The following is a 14,627-nucleotide window of genomic DNA, read 5'->3' as shown; positions in this document are numbered from 1 at the left end:
TTGCTCTCACTACTGGAATTAGAGAGTCACCGTTTAATTTTCACATCCGTGAAACATGAAGCCGAAAACAAAGCCACCCCTAACTTTAGTTAATGGAGCCCTCACACGCTTCTGCAGCCCCCTAACCTTTGGGACCAGGCCCACTAAATGTTAATGGTGAAAGAGTAACTTAACTGGCAGAGTCAGTTTAAGATCCAACTGGATCAAAGCGGAATAGTTTTCCAGATGTAAATTAAACCCTGAGAACAAGCACCTTCCAAAACAGAATGAAGAACTCTATGAAATACGTTAATGAGCTACTTGTCAATAATAGGGAAGAACTAGACATAGATAGGGGTTTGAAACTGAAAATGCAGCCAACCACAGATAACTGAGTAGTTATTTACCTTTCATTAGAAAATAAATATGAATAAAATATGTAAACTGGAGTCATATTAAAATGTTAAGGAGTTCCTTAATGGACCAGAAATACACAGAGAGTGTATTTGAAACACGATAAAGGATCCAAAATAGTACAGAGTGAAAGTAGATAGTTTTGTTAACTGTTAACAGCATGCCACCAACATAATAAAGTGTTTCAGTGTCCATCTTTTAATTATGGGAAGAGTCCAGGAGAGAAAATGAGGCAGAAGGTAAGAAGAAAAGGAGAAAATAGTGACCCTGGCCTGTTAGCTAAACGCTTTAAATAGCTTGAGACTTTCTGAACGCTTTTAAACTACTGTAGAGTTAAAGGACAGGTGACTCTGAAAAATGTAGGCTTGGTAACTATCTCTGGGAAAAACGAAAGGTGTGATAATGAATGGATTCTTCCCAGAGAATAATTGAAAACGGGAGATGGACATGGACTTGAAAACAACTGAAGAAGGGACACACAGAACAGAAATGAAAGTCAAACAATAACTGGAAAAACTATGTGAAATAAAAATGGCTGACAAAGATTTAAAGTAGCTCATTGACTAAGATGCCAGGGATTGCTAAATGCCCTATTATTTTCAGTGCTAGAAAGAAAGAAAAGAACTGACAATTATAAATGTAAGATGGGGTTGATTGTGTAATGTATTCCGATATCAGAGATGTAAAAATCTGAAAAAAGGCATGTCTAAAGTCAAAGAAATGTAGTGTCCTTGACATGATGAGTTCAGGTAAGTTTACATGTAAAATGTACAAAGAACAGGAAAATACATAAAACAGAAAATATAAATGGATAATAAATGAACATATAAGCAGTCAGAGAAGTAAAATTTAAAACATTAAAGTATTTTAGCAATAAAATATTAAAAATATAAAGCAATACATAATACTCAGTATTGATGGGGGTTCAAAAAAAAATGAAGATGTATTCTCTCTGCTTAGGTAGTGAGAATGGAGATCGGAGCACATTTATGGAGGAGATGTTCCTTTATCTTTCCATATGGAAGGATAAGAGAGACAAGAGAGAGTGAGAGAGAGCCTTAAATGTGCTGACAGGCTCTTTGCCAATCATCATCTTCTAGGAAATTATCCTTAGGGATCAATCGGAAGTTGAACAAAGATTTATACACACAGATATTCACTATAATATCGCTAACAATAGAAATCATAGGAAACAACTTAAACGTCAAAACTAGGGAAATGAGTAATTATAATTATGATAGATTCTCATTCTTACATATTATTCCATTTACTAAGAGTTTTTAATGACATGCAAAATATTTTTGATCAAATGGAAGACCAGATAAGTAGGACATAAAATTGGATATACATTTTGATCAAATTATTTAAAGAAAAAAATCTATTGGGAACAATATTGCATGAAAATATGCCTAAAATGTTAACAGCAGTTGCCTCTGTGTGATTGTTGTCCATTAATTTAGTTTTTTCTATAATTGTCACAGTATAAATATTATAAATAGGTTACATTTTGGTAATAAAAAAAGTAGAAATTTGAGAAAAGAGAGACTAGATTATACTCTTATAAAAAGAAACTTTAAAGGGCTTCCTAGTTAACAGACATATTGAAATATTTTGTTAGAAGAGTATTGAGTATAACCTGTGTTTTGCCAAGTTCCATGTCCTGAAGATAGGGAAGAGAGTGATGTATACATTGTGGAAACTCACTTAATTTAACTGATATTGCTTTGTTGGAAGAATACAGTATTCCACAAAGTATACTGCTTTCTAAGAATTCTTAAGAAATACATTTTTAAAATTCTGATCAAAATGTCAAATATATGTAGGCAAAGAATTAATCAAAAATTGTAGTTTCATGGATTTTCTTACTAAAGAAAAGTTGGAACCCAAGGTGGCATGTTAATAAGGATCATTTTGTTAACAATGAATCTGATGTTTGGATGAGCTGGGAAGACTGGCCATTACTGAGAATAAAGTCCCTTCTGTGCCACCTAAGATCACTGCAAACTAAATCGATATTTAGAGTATCTTACTACTAATTTTATTTCACAGGGATCCCCAGGGCCAAATGGACCAAAGGGACCCAGAGGAATTCAGGTAAGGGAGTGAAAACCAAATCTAAGTCTGTATTAGAATCATCTAGGAAGCTTTTTAAATCCCTTTGCCCACTTGTACCCTCTACCAATTCAGTCAGAAGATTCCCAGGTAATTACAGTGTGAAGCAAAGCTTGAAAACTGATGCTCTAATATTTTGAATAACTAATTCAGGCTCCCTCAAGATAGTTACCAGCAGGTGAGTCTACTTAGAGAGTAGCTAAAGAGTAAAAGTTAGAAAAAAAAAAAATAGAGTCTAGGAAGATAAAAGCATAATGTCAAAGCAATTGAAAACAAAATGTACCTATGTTTGCACTGCTGCTGGGAAAGCTATGCATTTTATCTAAATTACAGCATTTGTATTGTTCCATCATAAGTAGTCACTGCTCAATAACATGCAATGATTCTTCCGGAAAATGATTTGAATCAGTTTTTTCCAGTCTGGGGACTTGCCTTGTCTAAACTTGTAATGGGAGGAGTGTGTGTATGCGTGAAGTGCTAATTTCAGCATTTCAAAAAGTCTGCTGAAAATTATACCTTTACCCCAATTTCCTAGATGGCATCTTGTCAACCATCATCTTCTTTGTTCTGGTCTGGAATTGTGTCAGGGCAGGGCAGTAACTGATTATTATCAAAGGGTCATTGGACACTCCAATTTTCAGTTATATGCCTTAGATATTAATACATATTTTTAAAAGCTGTTTAATCAAAATCTTTCCAGAAAGTGGTCCTGCACAGGAATAATGGTGGAAGCACAGGTTTAGGAAATAAACAGCTCATCAATAAATATTCACTCCCAGCTTTAGGTACTATTTTATTTTTTATTTTTATTTATTTTTTTTTTAATTTTTAGTTTTTTATTTTTTAAATTTTAAAATCTTTAATTCTTACATGCATTCCCAAACATGAACCCCCCTCCCACCTCCCTCCCCAGAACATCTTTCTGGGTCATCCCCATGCACCAGCCCCAAGCATGCTGCATCCTGCGTCAGACATAGACTGGCGATTCAATTCACATGATAGTATACATGTTAGAATGTCATTCTCCCAAATCATCCCACCCTCTCCCTCTCCCTCTGAGTCCAAAAGTCCGTTATACACATCTGTGTCTCTTTCCCTGTCTTGCATACAGGGTCGTCATTGCCATCTTCCTAAATTCCATATATATGTGTTAGTATACTGTATTGGTGTTTTTCTTTCTGGCTTACTTCACTCTGTATAATCGGCTCCAGTTTCATCCATCTCATCAGAACTGATTCAAATGAATTCTTTTTAACGGCTGAGTAATACTCCATTGTGTATATGTACCACAGCTTTCTTATCCATTCATCTGCTGATGGACATCTAGGTTGTTTCCATGTCCTGGCTATTATAAACAGTGCTGCAATGAACATTGGGGTACATGTGTCTCTTTCAATTCTGGTTTCCTCGGTGTGTATGCCCAGAAGTGGGATTGCTGGGTCATAAGGTAGTTCTATTTGCAATTTTTTAAGGAATCTCCACACTGTTCTCCATAGTGGCTGTACTAGTTTGCATTCCCACCAACAGTGTAGGAGGGTTCCCTTTTCTCCACACCCTCTCCAGCATTTATTGCTTGCAGATTTTTGGATCGCAGCCATTCTGACTGGTGTGAAGTGGTACCTCATTGTGGTTTTGATTTGCATTTCTCTAATAATGAGTGATGTTGAGCATCTTTTCATGTGTTTGTTAGCCATCCGTATGTCTTCTTTGGAGAAATGTCTATTTAGTTCTTTGGCCCATTTTTTGATTGGGTCGTTTATTTTTCTGGAGTTGAGCTGCATAAGTTGCTTGTATATTTTTGAGATTAGTTGTTTGTCAGTTGCTTCATTTGCTATTATTTTCTCCCATTCAGATGGCTGTCTTTTCACCTTGCTTATATTTTCCTTTGTTGTGCAGAAGCTTTTAATTTTAATTAGATCCCATTTGTTTATTTTTGCTTTTATTTCCAGCATTCTGGGAGGTGGATCATAGAGGATCCTGCTGTGATTTATGTCTGAGAGTGTTTTGCCTATGTTCTCCTCTAGGAGTTTTATAGTTTCTGATCTTACATTTAGATCTTTAATCCATTTTGAGTTTATTTTTGTGTGCGGTGTTAGAAAGTGATCTAGTTTCATTCTTTTACAAGTGGTTGACCAGTTTTCCCAGCACCACTTGTTAAAGAGATTGTCTTTACTCCATTGTATATTCTTGCCTCCTTTGTCAAAGATAAGGTGTCCATATGTGTGTGGATTTATCTCTGGGCTTTCTATTTTGTTCCATTGATCTATATGTCTGTCTTTGTGCCAGTACCATACTGTCTTGATGACTGTGGCTTTGTAGTAGAGCCTGAAGTCAGGCAAGTTGATTCCTCCAGTTCCATTCTTCTTTCTCAAGATTGCTTTGGCTATTCGAGGTTTTTTGTATTTCCATACAAAGCTTGAAATTATTTGTTCTAGTTCTGTGAAAAATGTGGCTGGTAGCTTGATAGGGATTGCATTGAATTTGTAAATTGCTTTGGGTAGTATACTCATTTTCACTATATTGATTCTTCCAATCCATGAACATGGTATATTTCTCCATCTATTAGTGTCCTCTTTGATTTCTTTCATCAGTGTTTTATAGTTTTCTATATATAGGTCTTTAGTTTCTTTAGGTAGATATATTCCTAAGTATTTTATTCTTTTCGTTGCAATGGTGAATGGAATTGTTTCCTTAATTTCTTTTTCTACTTTCTCATTATTCGTGTATAGGAATGCAAGGGATTTCTGTGTGTTGATTTTATATCCTGCAACTTTACTATATTCATTGATTAGCTCTAGTAATTTTCTGGTGGAGTCTTTAGGGTTTTCCATGTAGAGGATCATGTCATCTGCAAACAGTGAGAGTTTTACTTCTTCTTTTCCAATTTGGATTCCTTTTATTTCTTTTTCTGCTCTGATTGCTGTGGCCAAAACTTCCAGAACTATGTTGAATAGTAGCGGTGAAAGTGGACACCCTTGTCTTGTTCCTGACTTTAGGGGAAATGCTTTCAATTTTTCACCATTGAGGATAATGTTTGCTGTGGGTTTGTCATAAATAGCTTTTATTATGTTGAGATATGTTCCTTCTATTCCTGCTTTCTGGAGAGTTTTTATCATAAATGGATGTTGAATTTTGTCAAAGGCCTTCTCTGCATCTATTGAGATAATCATATGGTTTTTATTTTTCAATTTGTTAATGTGGTGAATTACATTGATTGATTTGCGGATATTGAAGAATCCTTGCATCCCTGGGATAAAGCCCACTTGGTCATGATGTATGATCTTTTTAATGTGTTGTTGGATTCTGATTGCTAGAATTTTGTTGAGGATTTTTGCATCTATGTTCATCAGAGATATTGGCCTGTAGTTTTCTTTTTTTGTGACATCTTTGTCAGGTTTTGGTATTAGGGTGATGGTGGCCTCATAGAATGAGTTTGGAAGTTTACCTTCCTCTGCAATTTTCTGGAAGAGTTTGAGGAGGATAGGTGTTAGCTCTTCTTGAAATTTTTGGTAGAATTCAGCTGTGAAGCCATCTGGACCTGGGCTTTTGTTTGCTGGAAGATTTCTGATTACAGTATCAATTTCCGTGCTTGTGATGGGTCTGTTAAGATTTTCTATTTCTTCCTGGTTCAGTTTTGGAAAATTGTACTTTTCTAAGAATTTGTCCATTTCTTCCACGTTGTCCATTTTATTGGCATACAACTGCTGATAGTAGTCTCTTATGATCCTTTGTATTTCTGTGTTGTCTGTTGTGATCTCTCCATTTTCATTTCTAATTTTATTGATTTGATTTTTCTCTCTTTGCTTCTTGATGAGTCTGGCTAATGGTTTGTCAATTTTATTTATCCTTTCAAAGAACCAGCTTTTGGCTTTGTTGATTTTTGCTATGGTCTCTTTTGTTTCTTTTGCATTTATTTCTGCCCTAATTTTTAAGATTTCTTTCCTTCTACTAACTCTGGGGTTCTCCAACTCTTCCTTTTCTAGTTGATTTAGTTGTAGAGTTAGGTTATTTATTTGACTTTTTTTCTTGTTTCTTGAGGTATGCCTGTATTGCTATGAACTTTCCTCTTAGCACTGCTTTTATAGTGTCCCACAGGTTTTGGGTTGTTGTGTTTTCATTTTCATTAGTTTCTATGCATATTTTGATTTCTTTTTTGATTTCTTCTGTGATTTGTTGGTTATTCAGAAGTGTGTTGTTCAACCTCCATATGTTAGAATTTTTAATAGTTTTTCTCCTGTAATTGAGATCTAATCTTAATGCATTATGGTCAGAAAAGATGCTTGGAATGATTTCGATTTTTTTGAATTTATCAAGTTTAGATTTATGGCCCAGGATGTGATCTATCCTGGAGAAGGTTCCATGAGCACTTGAAAAAAAGGTGAAATTCGTTGTTTTGGGGTGAAATGTCCTATAGATATCAATTAGGTCTAACTGATCTAATGTATCATTTAAAGTTTGCGTTTCTTTGTTAATTTTCTGTTTAGTTGATCTGTCCATAGGTGTGAGTGGGGTATTAAAGTCTCCCACTATTATTGTGTTATTGTTGATTTCCCCTTTCATACTTGTTAGCATTTGTCTTACATATTGCGGTGCTCCTATATTGGGTGCATATATATTTATAATTGTTATATCTTCTTCTTGGATTGTTCCTTTGATCATTATGTAGTGGCCTTCTTTGTCTCTTTTCACAGCCTTTGTTTTAAAGTCTATTTTATCGGATATGAGTATTGCCACTCCTGCTTTCTTTTGGTCTCTATTTGCGTGGTATATCTTTTTCCAGCCCTTCACTTTCAGTCTGTATGTGTCCCTTGTTTTGAGGTGGGTCTCTTGTAAGCAGCATATAGAGGGGTCTTGTTTTTGTATCCATTCGGCCAGTCTTTGTCTTTTGGTTGGGGCGTTCAACCCATTTACGTTTAAGGTAATTATTGATAAGTATGATCCCGTTGCCATTTACTTTATTGTTTTGGGTTCAGGTTTATACACCCTTTTCGTGTTTCCTGTCTAGAGGATATCCTTTAGAATTTGTTGGAGAGCTGGTTTGGTGGTGCTGAATTCTCTCAGCTTTTGCTTGTCTGTAAAGCTTTTGATTTCTCCTTCGTATTTGAATGAGATCCTTGCTGGGTACAGTAATCTGGGCTGTAGGTTATTGTCTTTCATCACTTTAAGTATGTCTTGCCATTCCCTCCTGGCCTGAAGAGTTTCTATTGACAGATCAGCTGTTATCCTTATGGGAATCCCCTTGTGTGTTATTTGTTGTTTTTCCCTTGCTGCTTTTAATATTTGTTCTTTGTGTTTGATCTTTGTTAATTTGATTAATATGTGTCTTGGGGTGTTTTGCCTTGGGTTTATCCTATTTGGGACTCTCTGTGTTTCTTGGACTTGGGTGATTATTTCCTTCCCCATTTTAGGGAAGTTTTCAACTATTATCTCCTCAAGGATTTTCTCATGATCTTTCTTTCTGTCTTCTTCTTCTGGGACTCCTATAATTCGAATGTTGGAGCGTTTCATATTGTCCTGGAGGTCTCTGAGATTGTCCTCGTTTCTTTTAATTCATTTTTCTTGTTTCCTCTCTGATTCATTTATTTCTACCATTCTATCTTCTATTTCACTAATCCTATCTTCTGCCTCCGTTATTCTACTATTTGTTGCCTCCAGAGTGTTTCTGATCTCATTTATTGTGTTATTCATTATATTTTGACTCTTTTTTATTTCTTCTAGGTCCTTGTTAAACCTTTCTTGCATCTTCTCAATCCTTGTCTCTAGGCTATTTATCTGTGATTCCATTTTGATTTCAAGATTTTGGATCATTTTCACTATCAATATTCGGAATTCCTTCTCCGGTAGATTCCCTACTTCTTCCTCTTTTGTTTGGTTTGGTGGGCAACTCTCCTGTTCCTTTACCTGCTGAGTATTCCTCTGTCTCTTCATCTTGGTTATATTGCTGCGTTTGGGGTGGCCTTTTTATATTCTGATAATTTGTGGAGTTCTCTTTATTATGGAGCTTCCTAACTTTGGGTGGGGTTCTATCAGTGGCTTGTCAAGGTTTCCTGGTTAGGGAGGCTTGTGTTGGAGTTTTGGTGGGTGGAGCTGGGTTTCTTCTCTCTGGAGTGCAATGGAGTGACCCGTAATGGGTTATGAGACATCAAAGGTTTTGGGATAATTTTGAGCTGCCTGTATATTGAGGCTCAGGGGAGTGTTCCTGTGTTGCTGGAGAATTTGCGTGGTATGTCTTGTTTTGGAACTTGTTGGCCCTTGGGTGGAGCTTGGTTTCCGTGTAGGTATGAAGGCATTTGATGAGCTCCTATTGCTTAATGTTCCCTGAATTCAAGAGTTCTCTAATGTTTTCAGGCTTTGGGTTTAAGCTTCCTGCTTCTGGTTTTCAGTTTTATTTTCACAGTAGCCTCTAGACTTCTCCATCTATACAGCACCGATGATAAAACATCTAGGTTAAAGATGAAAAGTTTCTCCACCTTGAGGGACACTCAGAGAGGTTCACTGAGTTACAAGGAGAAGAGAAGATGGAGGGGGTAGTTAGAGGTAACTGGAATGAGATGCGGTGAGATCAAGAGAGGAGAGAGCAAGCTAGCCAGTAGTCACTTCCTTATGTGCGCTCTATAGTCTGGACCGCTCAGAGGTATTTACAGAGTTATACGGGGAAGAGGAGAGGGAGGAAGTAGATAGAGGTGACCAGGAGGATAAGAGAGAGGAATGAGTAGGAGAGAGACAAATCCTGCCAGTAACCAGTTCCTTAGGTGTTCTCTACCGTCTGGAACACACAGAGATTCACAGAGTTGGATAGAGAAGAGATGGGGGAGAAAAGAGACAGAGGCCACCTGGTGGAGAAAGAGGAGAGGCCAGAGGAGGAGAGAGTGGACAAGTCAGTAATCTCGCTCTCAGGTAAACTTGGGTAGTGAAGTTTGGGTTTTTAAATGTACAAAATTGACAACAAAGATTAAAAATCTGTTTTTGAAGACAATGGTCTGCTTTTCTGGTTGCCTGATGTCCTCTGCCAGCCTACAGAAGTTGTTTTGTGGAGTTTGCTCGGCGTTGAAATGTTCTTTTGAGGAATTTGTGAGGGAGAACGTGATCTTCCCGTCCTATTCCTCCGCCATCTTTTTCTGTCTAGGTACTATTTTAGAAGCTGTGTGTTTGACACAGGGAATTTTGTCTCATCCCATTTCTCCATGTGTGTAACCTTCACTTAACTCTGAGTCAGACAGTCTTGACTTTCAACTCCAGGATCTCTAGGGACCCTTATGAATGATTCATTCCTCATTGGCCTTTTGTACACAGAACTAATTCTTTGTTTTCATCCTGGAGCAGGGCATTGCTGGACCTCCTGGGGATCCAGGCCCGAAGGGATTTCAAGGCAATAAGGTAATCATACTCACCAGTTATAGACAGGCAGAGTGCCTTTCCCCTATTGACCTATGGTGATACATGTTTTTATTAAGCAGGAGTCCGTGGATTCTTCGGGGATGAATCTTTGGGAAAACGTAATAATCTCCAGGTGTCACACACAGAATCATGTTTAAGTCTATGTAGGAAGCTAGTATCATAGTTTTTCATTTATTATTATTATATTACTCAAAGGGGCATTATTAAATGTAACCATTATCCAGAATTTCTGCAGAGTTTCCGTCTTACTCCTGTGAGTTAGTCATTTTATGACTCACTAGAAATTGAAAAGCAGTAATAAATAACACAACTGAAATCACTCTATTGCCCACAGGTAATGTCAGCTCAGTATACAATTGATAAGTGAAAGGGATTTATAACTTTCATATTGACAAAAATTAAGCTTTTTAATTGAAAGAGTGTAACCCTGTGGCTCAGATAGTAAAGAATCTGCCTGCAGTGTAGGAGACCAGGGTTTAATCCCTGGGTTGGGATTGAAGGGAATGACTACCCACTCTTTCATGGACAGAGGAGCCTGGTGGGCTCCATGGGGTTGCAAAGAGTCGGACATGACTGAGCAACTAACACTTTCAATCTCAACTCTCAGTATCAGCCTTGTAATGTCATTCCACAGATAACCAGGCAAGACAGCCAGGGTGCAGTTGAATAAGTCAGACAGAACCAAAAGACGAGATAGAAGGGATCTTTAAAAGACCAGTTTATAAGATCCTGTTTTCCAATGAGAGTTACCATTAATTTGCAGAAAACAGGCGTTTTAGCGCCTTTTTTAACTCTTCTAAATGCTTAGAAAATTTCAGATACAGTAAATACCCAGTAAACATTTTGAGTTAGTGATTGGAGTTCCATAGAATTTATGGTAGTAATAAGAGGAGACGATGCTGTCCCCAGAGGACCCTAGGTAAAGGCAGTCTTTTAAGGGTGCTTTAAATTTAAGTTGTGGGGAGCCGGTGGGCTATTTGAATGTTCTTTTTTCAGAGAGAGGTAAGGGAAGGACACACATAGCATTTTTAATGAGATAATGACAATGCGTGATTTCCCAGGGCAGTTTTAATTGGCAAATTAAAACAGAATGAGTTTCTCAGCAGGTATGTGCTTAAGCTTCCTCTGGGGAAACTGTCTTTTCCAGTCCTTGCTGCTGCTGCTAAGTCGCTTCAGTCGTGTCCGACTCTGTGCGACCCCATAGATGGCAGCCCGCCAGGCTCCCCCGTCCCTGGGATTTGCCAGGCAAGAGTACTGGAGTGGGGTGCCATTAGGGAAAGAAATGGCTCTTTTGAATACTGAGTAGACGTTTTTTACAAAATTGCTTTGGCCATAGGTAAAAATCCTGCAGCCAGAAAAAAATATATATATATTTTTTGACATCCATAATTATTTCTTAGATTCTGTAGTCACCTAAGATGATAATTTTCACCTGTTCATGAAAAAGAGGCTTAAAATCGGGTATCAGATTTGAAGTTTGCAACAGTGATATAATTATAGATATTTTGAGTCATGAGGCATATTAGAAATCATACCAGCCCAAAGTTGTCATTTTGGAAAATGAGAAATGAAGTCTGGAAGTCAGGGCATCTGTGGAGAGGCTGGGCTGGGAGCTGGACATGCAGCTTCAGGAGATGGCTGATGGCAGTTCATGTAAGAACGTGATTGCTTGATCATGTCTCTTCATGTCTCATACAATTACTACTTAGAGTTTTCCTTTAAAATGAGTTTATTTCCACAGAATTTAGCTTTTAATTCTAACAAGGCATTAATTCTTAGAAAGAAAATATAATGAGTCAATTATTTTGAGGCAGGCTGTAGTTTTCTAACATAATAACACTTCATTCTTGACTTTCACAACTTTGCCATAAGAGGAGTCATTTTTCCAAAAGTAGCTGAGGACTTCAACTTTTCAAGAGCCCCTCTTTTAAAAATGTCCTTTCCCCCCAAAAAAACTATGGTGAAGACATTTAATGTAAAATTATCACAGGTTTAAAATCACAAACTTCACTGCCAATTGAAAAGATGTCAATATCTAGAGAACACTGAGGGTTGTTGGAAGACAGAGAGATGGGAGTGAGTTTCTCGTTTTTCTCCTAGTTATATTTTTGGCTTAGGGTCACAGATATAATGGTTTCTTGACTATTACTTGGAGACTATTAGTAATTTCTACTCCTCTTTCGATCTGCCAACCAGAGATGCATGCATATTCATTAACTGTCTTAGGTTTTATACATTTATTCTTGCCTTAAAAGTCAGATTTCAGGGAGTGATTTCATCTTGCATCCCAGAATGTACTTCTAAATCTTAAAAACTTGATAAACTATGTTTTTCCCAATTTGGAAACAAAGTTTTATAGTGACATTTCTTTTCATTCATTACCATTTTATTACAAAATGGTTTTATGAAATTGCTATTGCAATTTGTGCCCCCACAAAATCTCTAAAATGCAGTAAATCTGTATTTTCCAGTGGACACAGGGATGACCATTACTGTGAAGTTTCTATAATTATAGCATTATGGAGTATATATTTACTATGTGCAGATGCCATTCTAAATATCCATTTAACACCACCTTCTGAGGCATGACCTAGTCTTACCCCTATAGTACAGAGTAGGGCTACTATGGCACAGAGAGTGTAAGCAGTGAATTCAAGCCTGCACAGCAATGAAGGGACAGAACCAGGATACCAACCCAGTCAATCTGCTCTTTACCCCCATATTTTATATTTATTATATCTCCTTAGGAAAACTGCTGAATTTCCTAGATAGCCAACCTGAGATAAATGTCTTTCTTTTGGACAGCATGGAAACTGCATGTCTCCCCTTCTAGCATACGCTGGCTAGAAACAATCCTCTGTTGGGGCTTCCCTAGTAGCTCAGTCAGTAAAGAATCTGCCTGCAGTGCAGGTGACCTGGGTTTGACCCCTGGGTCGGGAAGATCCCCTGGAGCCGGAAATGGCAACCCACTCCAGTATACTTGCCTGAAAAATCCCATGGACAGAGGAGCCTGGCGGGCTACAGTCGGACATGACTTGGTGACTAAACCACCACACCACAATAGTCTGTTGAGTTATAGTCTACTTGGTTATAATGTTCATCTGAAAATGCAAGGAAAGAAGGAGAGGACTCTCATGGGAAAAAGAAGGCAGTAATGTGCGTCTTCAAATATTTTGTCTCCTATGAGACCTTAAAATAGAAACCTCTGGACTTGTAACATTGCAAATATTCCATGGGAGTTTCTAGACGAGGCCTGTCTATGAATGTAAAATTATGAATAGTCTCTCTCATGAATGACAATCCCGTTCTGTTGCTCCAGTGGGTGGGTTTCTTCATCAAAGGCTCTGCAGAAAAGGTGGCCAAAGAATAAAAGGAAAAAATAGCATGTGTGAAATCAAAGAAAAATGTGATTCTTGCCCTGTTTCATACATCATTTCTGTCACTAATAGTTTCCATATGTAAAGTACCTCCTATTCTGCCCTAAATGACCTTGTTACCTTAGAAACAAAACATAGATCTTTCTCAGAATGAAGCCTTTGAGGCCACCTCAGCCTCTCCCAGACATGAGATGAGGGTCAAGAGTGGTATTCATAAGAAGATCATCCCACTGGTCTCTAAAATCAATTAGAACTATCATCACACAAGAGTCTGAGAAGCCATAGCCTTAGGCCCAAACACACCACGTTCTTTCTCTGTAAAAACTGAAGGCCTCCAAACCCTACGCCACCTCTCAAGGGCTGTTGTGGGTCAGCCAGCCACTCCATCTGGTCATAGAGTGGGCCTTCCAATAACTAGAAAGAATGGCTCAAGACTGGCAGGCCTTTCAAATCACAGGGAACAAGTAACCAAAATTAGTTTGGAACAAATAAACATAGTAGAATGCTGGGTGTGCCAAGCCCACACTGGGTAATTTTTGCCATTTCTTGATGTCCTTCTGAGGTTATTTCTGAAGAATGTTTTCATCTCCAGTCTCACCCAAATCTGCTCCTTCCAAGAAGACCCTCTTTGTGCTCTGGGAGGAGGGACTGCTCACTGTGGTCTGAGCAGGAAATAGCCTGTGACTTGCTGAAATATCCTAGCATGAGAGCTCAGTGCTAGGGCCAAAAGGGCTTTAGGAATTATCCCTGATGTATTCCCTTGTGTCAAAGTAGCACAGGCTAATCCTCAAACAATTTAAAACTGCTGTGATATTTATATTATATATTGATTTCTTTCTATAGATGAATTGCCTCCCTTCTTTTAACTTCTTCCATTGTTCTACTTGAGGCTGTTCATACATTTTTCTTTAGGGATCCACTCCCCCGCCCCGCCCCTCACCACACTCCCACACAAGTGTCTTCTTGTGTGGTACTCAAGTGTAAGAAACTCAAAGTTCTCTTACTTTATGTTCAGTTTAGCTTCTGAGATGTTACAAAAACTCAGAGGCAGCGCCAGTCTGCTCCAGTTTAATAAATGGATATGGTCAGAGTAAATAATCTCTGGTGAATCAAACATCCATCACGCACCCAAAATAAACAACGGACCTAGTATTAATGAATACGTGAGACTTAGGTTTTAGTAGAATTGGGGGCAAATGAAGCATTTAGCCCACTGTACATGATTCTTGGACAGCCTGCTCCTCCTTATTTACCTCTGTCATGGTTCCATCTCATTTTTTTGAGGTTCCCAAGCACAACAGATACTTCTTTAAGTCACTGATGTTCTTATAAGGAAATTAAGTAAAT

At 37.8% G+C, this 14,627-nt stretch overlaps 1 protein-coding gene across 1 annotated transcript in view; it reads left to right on the top strand.

Annotated features, from left to right (window-relative positions):
• COL28A1 (collagen type XXVIII alpha 1 chain) overlaps window positions 1-14,627 on the top strand; it is a 190,627-nt gene that overhangs the window by 27,358 nt on the left and 148,642 nt on the right. Inside the window, 2 exon segments of the mRNA XM_069587501.1 lie at window positions 2,443-2,487; window positions 9,829-9,882. Of these exon segments, the coding sequence (XP_069443602.1) occupies window positions 2,443-2,487; window positions 9,829-9,882 (99 nt within the window).

The sequence above is a fragment of the Ovis canadensis genome, chromosome 4, assembly GCF_042477335.2.
Source record: "Ovis canadensis isolate MfBH-ARS-UI-01 breed Bighorn chromosome 4, ARS-UI_OviCan_v2, whole genome shotgun sequence".
Lineage (NCBI taxonomy): Eukaryota > Metazoa > Chordata > Mammalia > Artiodactyla > Bovidae > Ovis > Ovis canadensis.
This window is presented reverse-complemented; position numbering and strand designations above follow the sequence as displayed.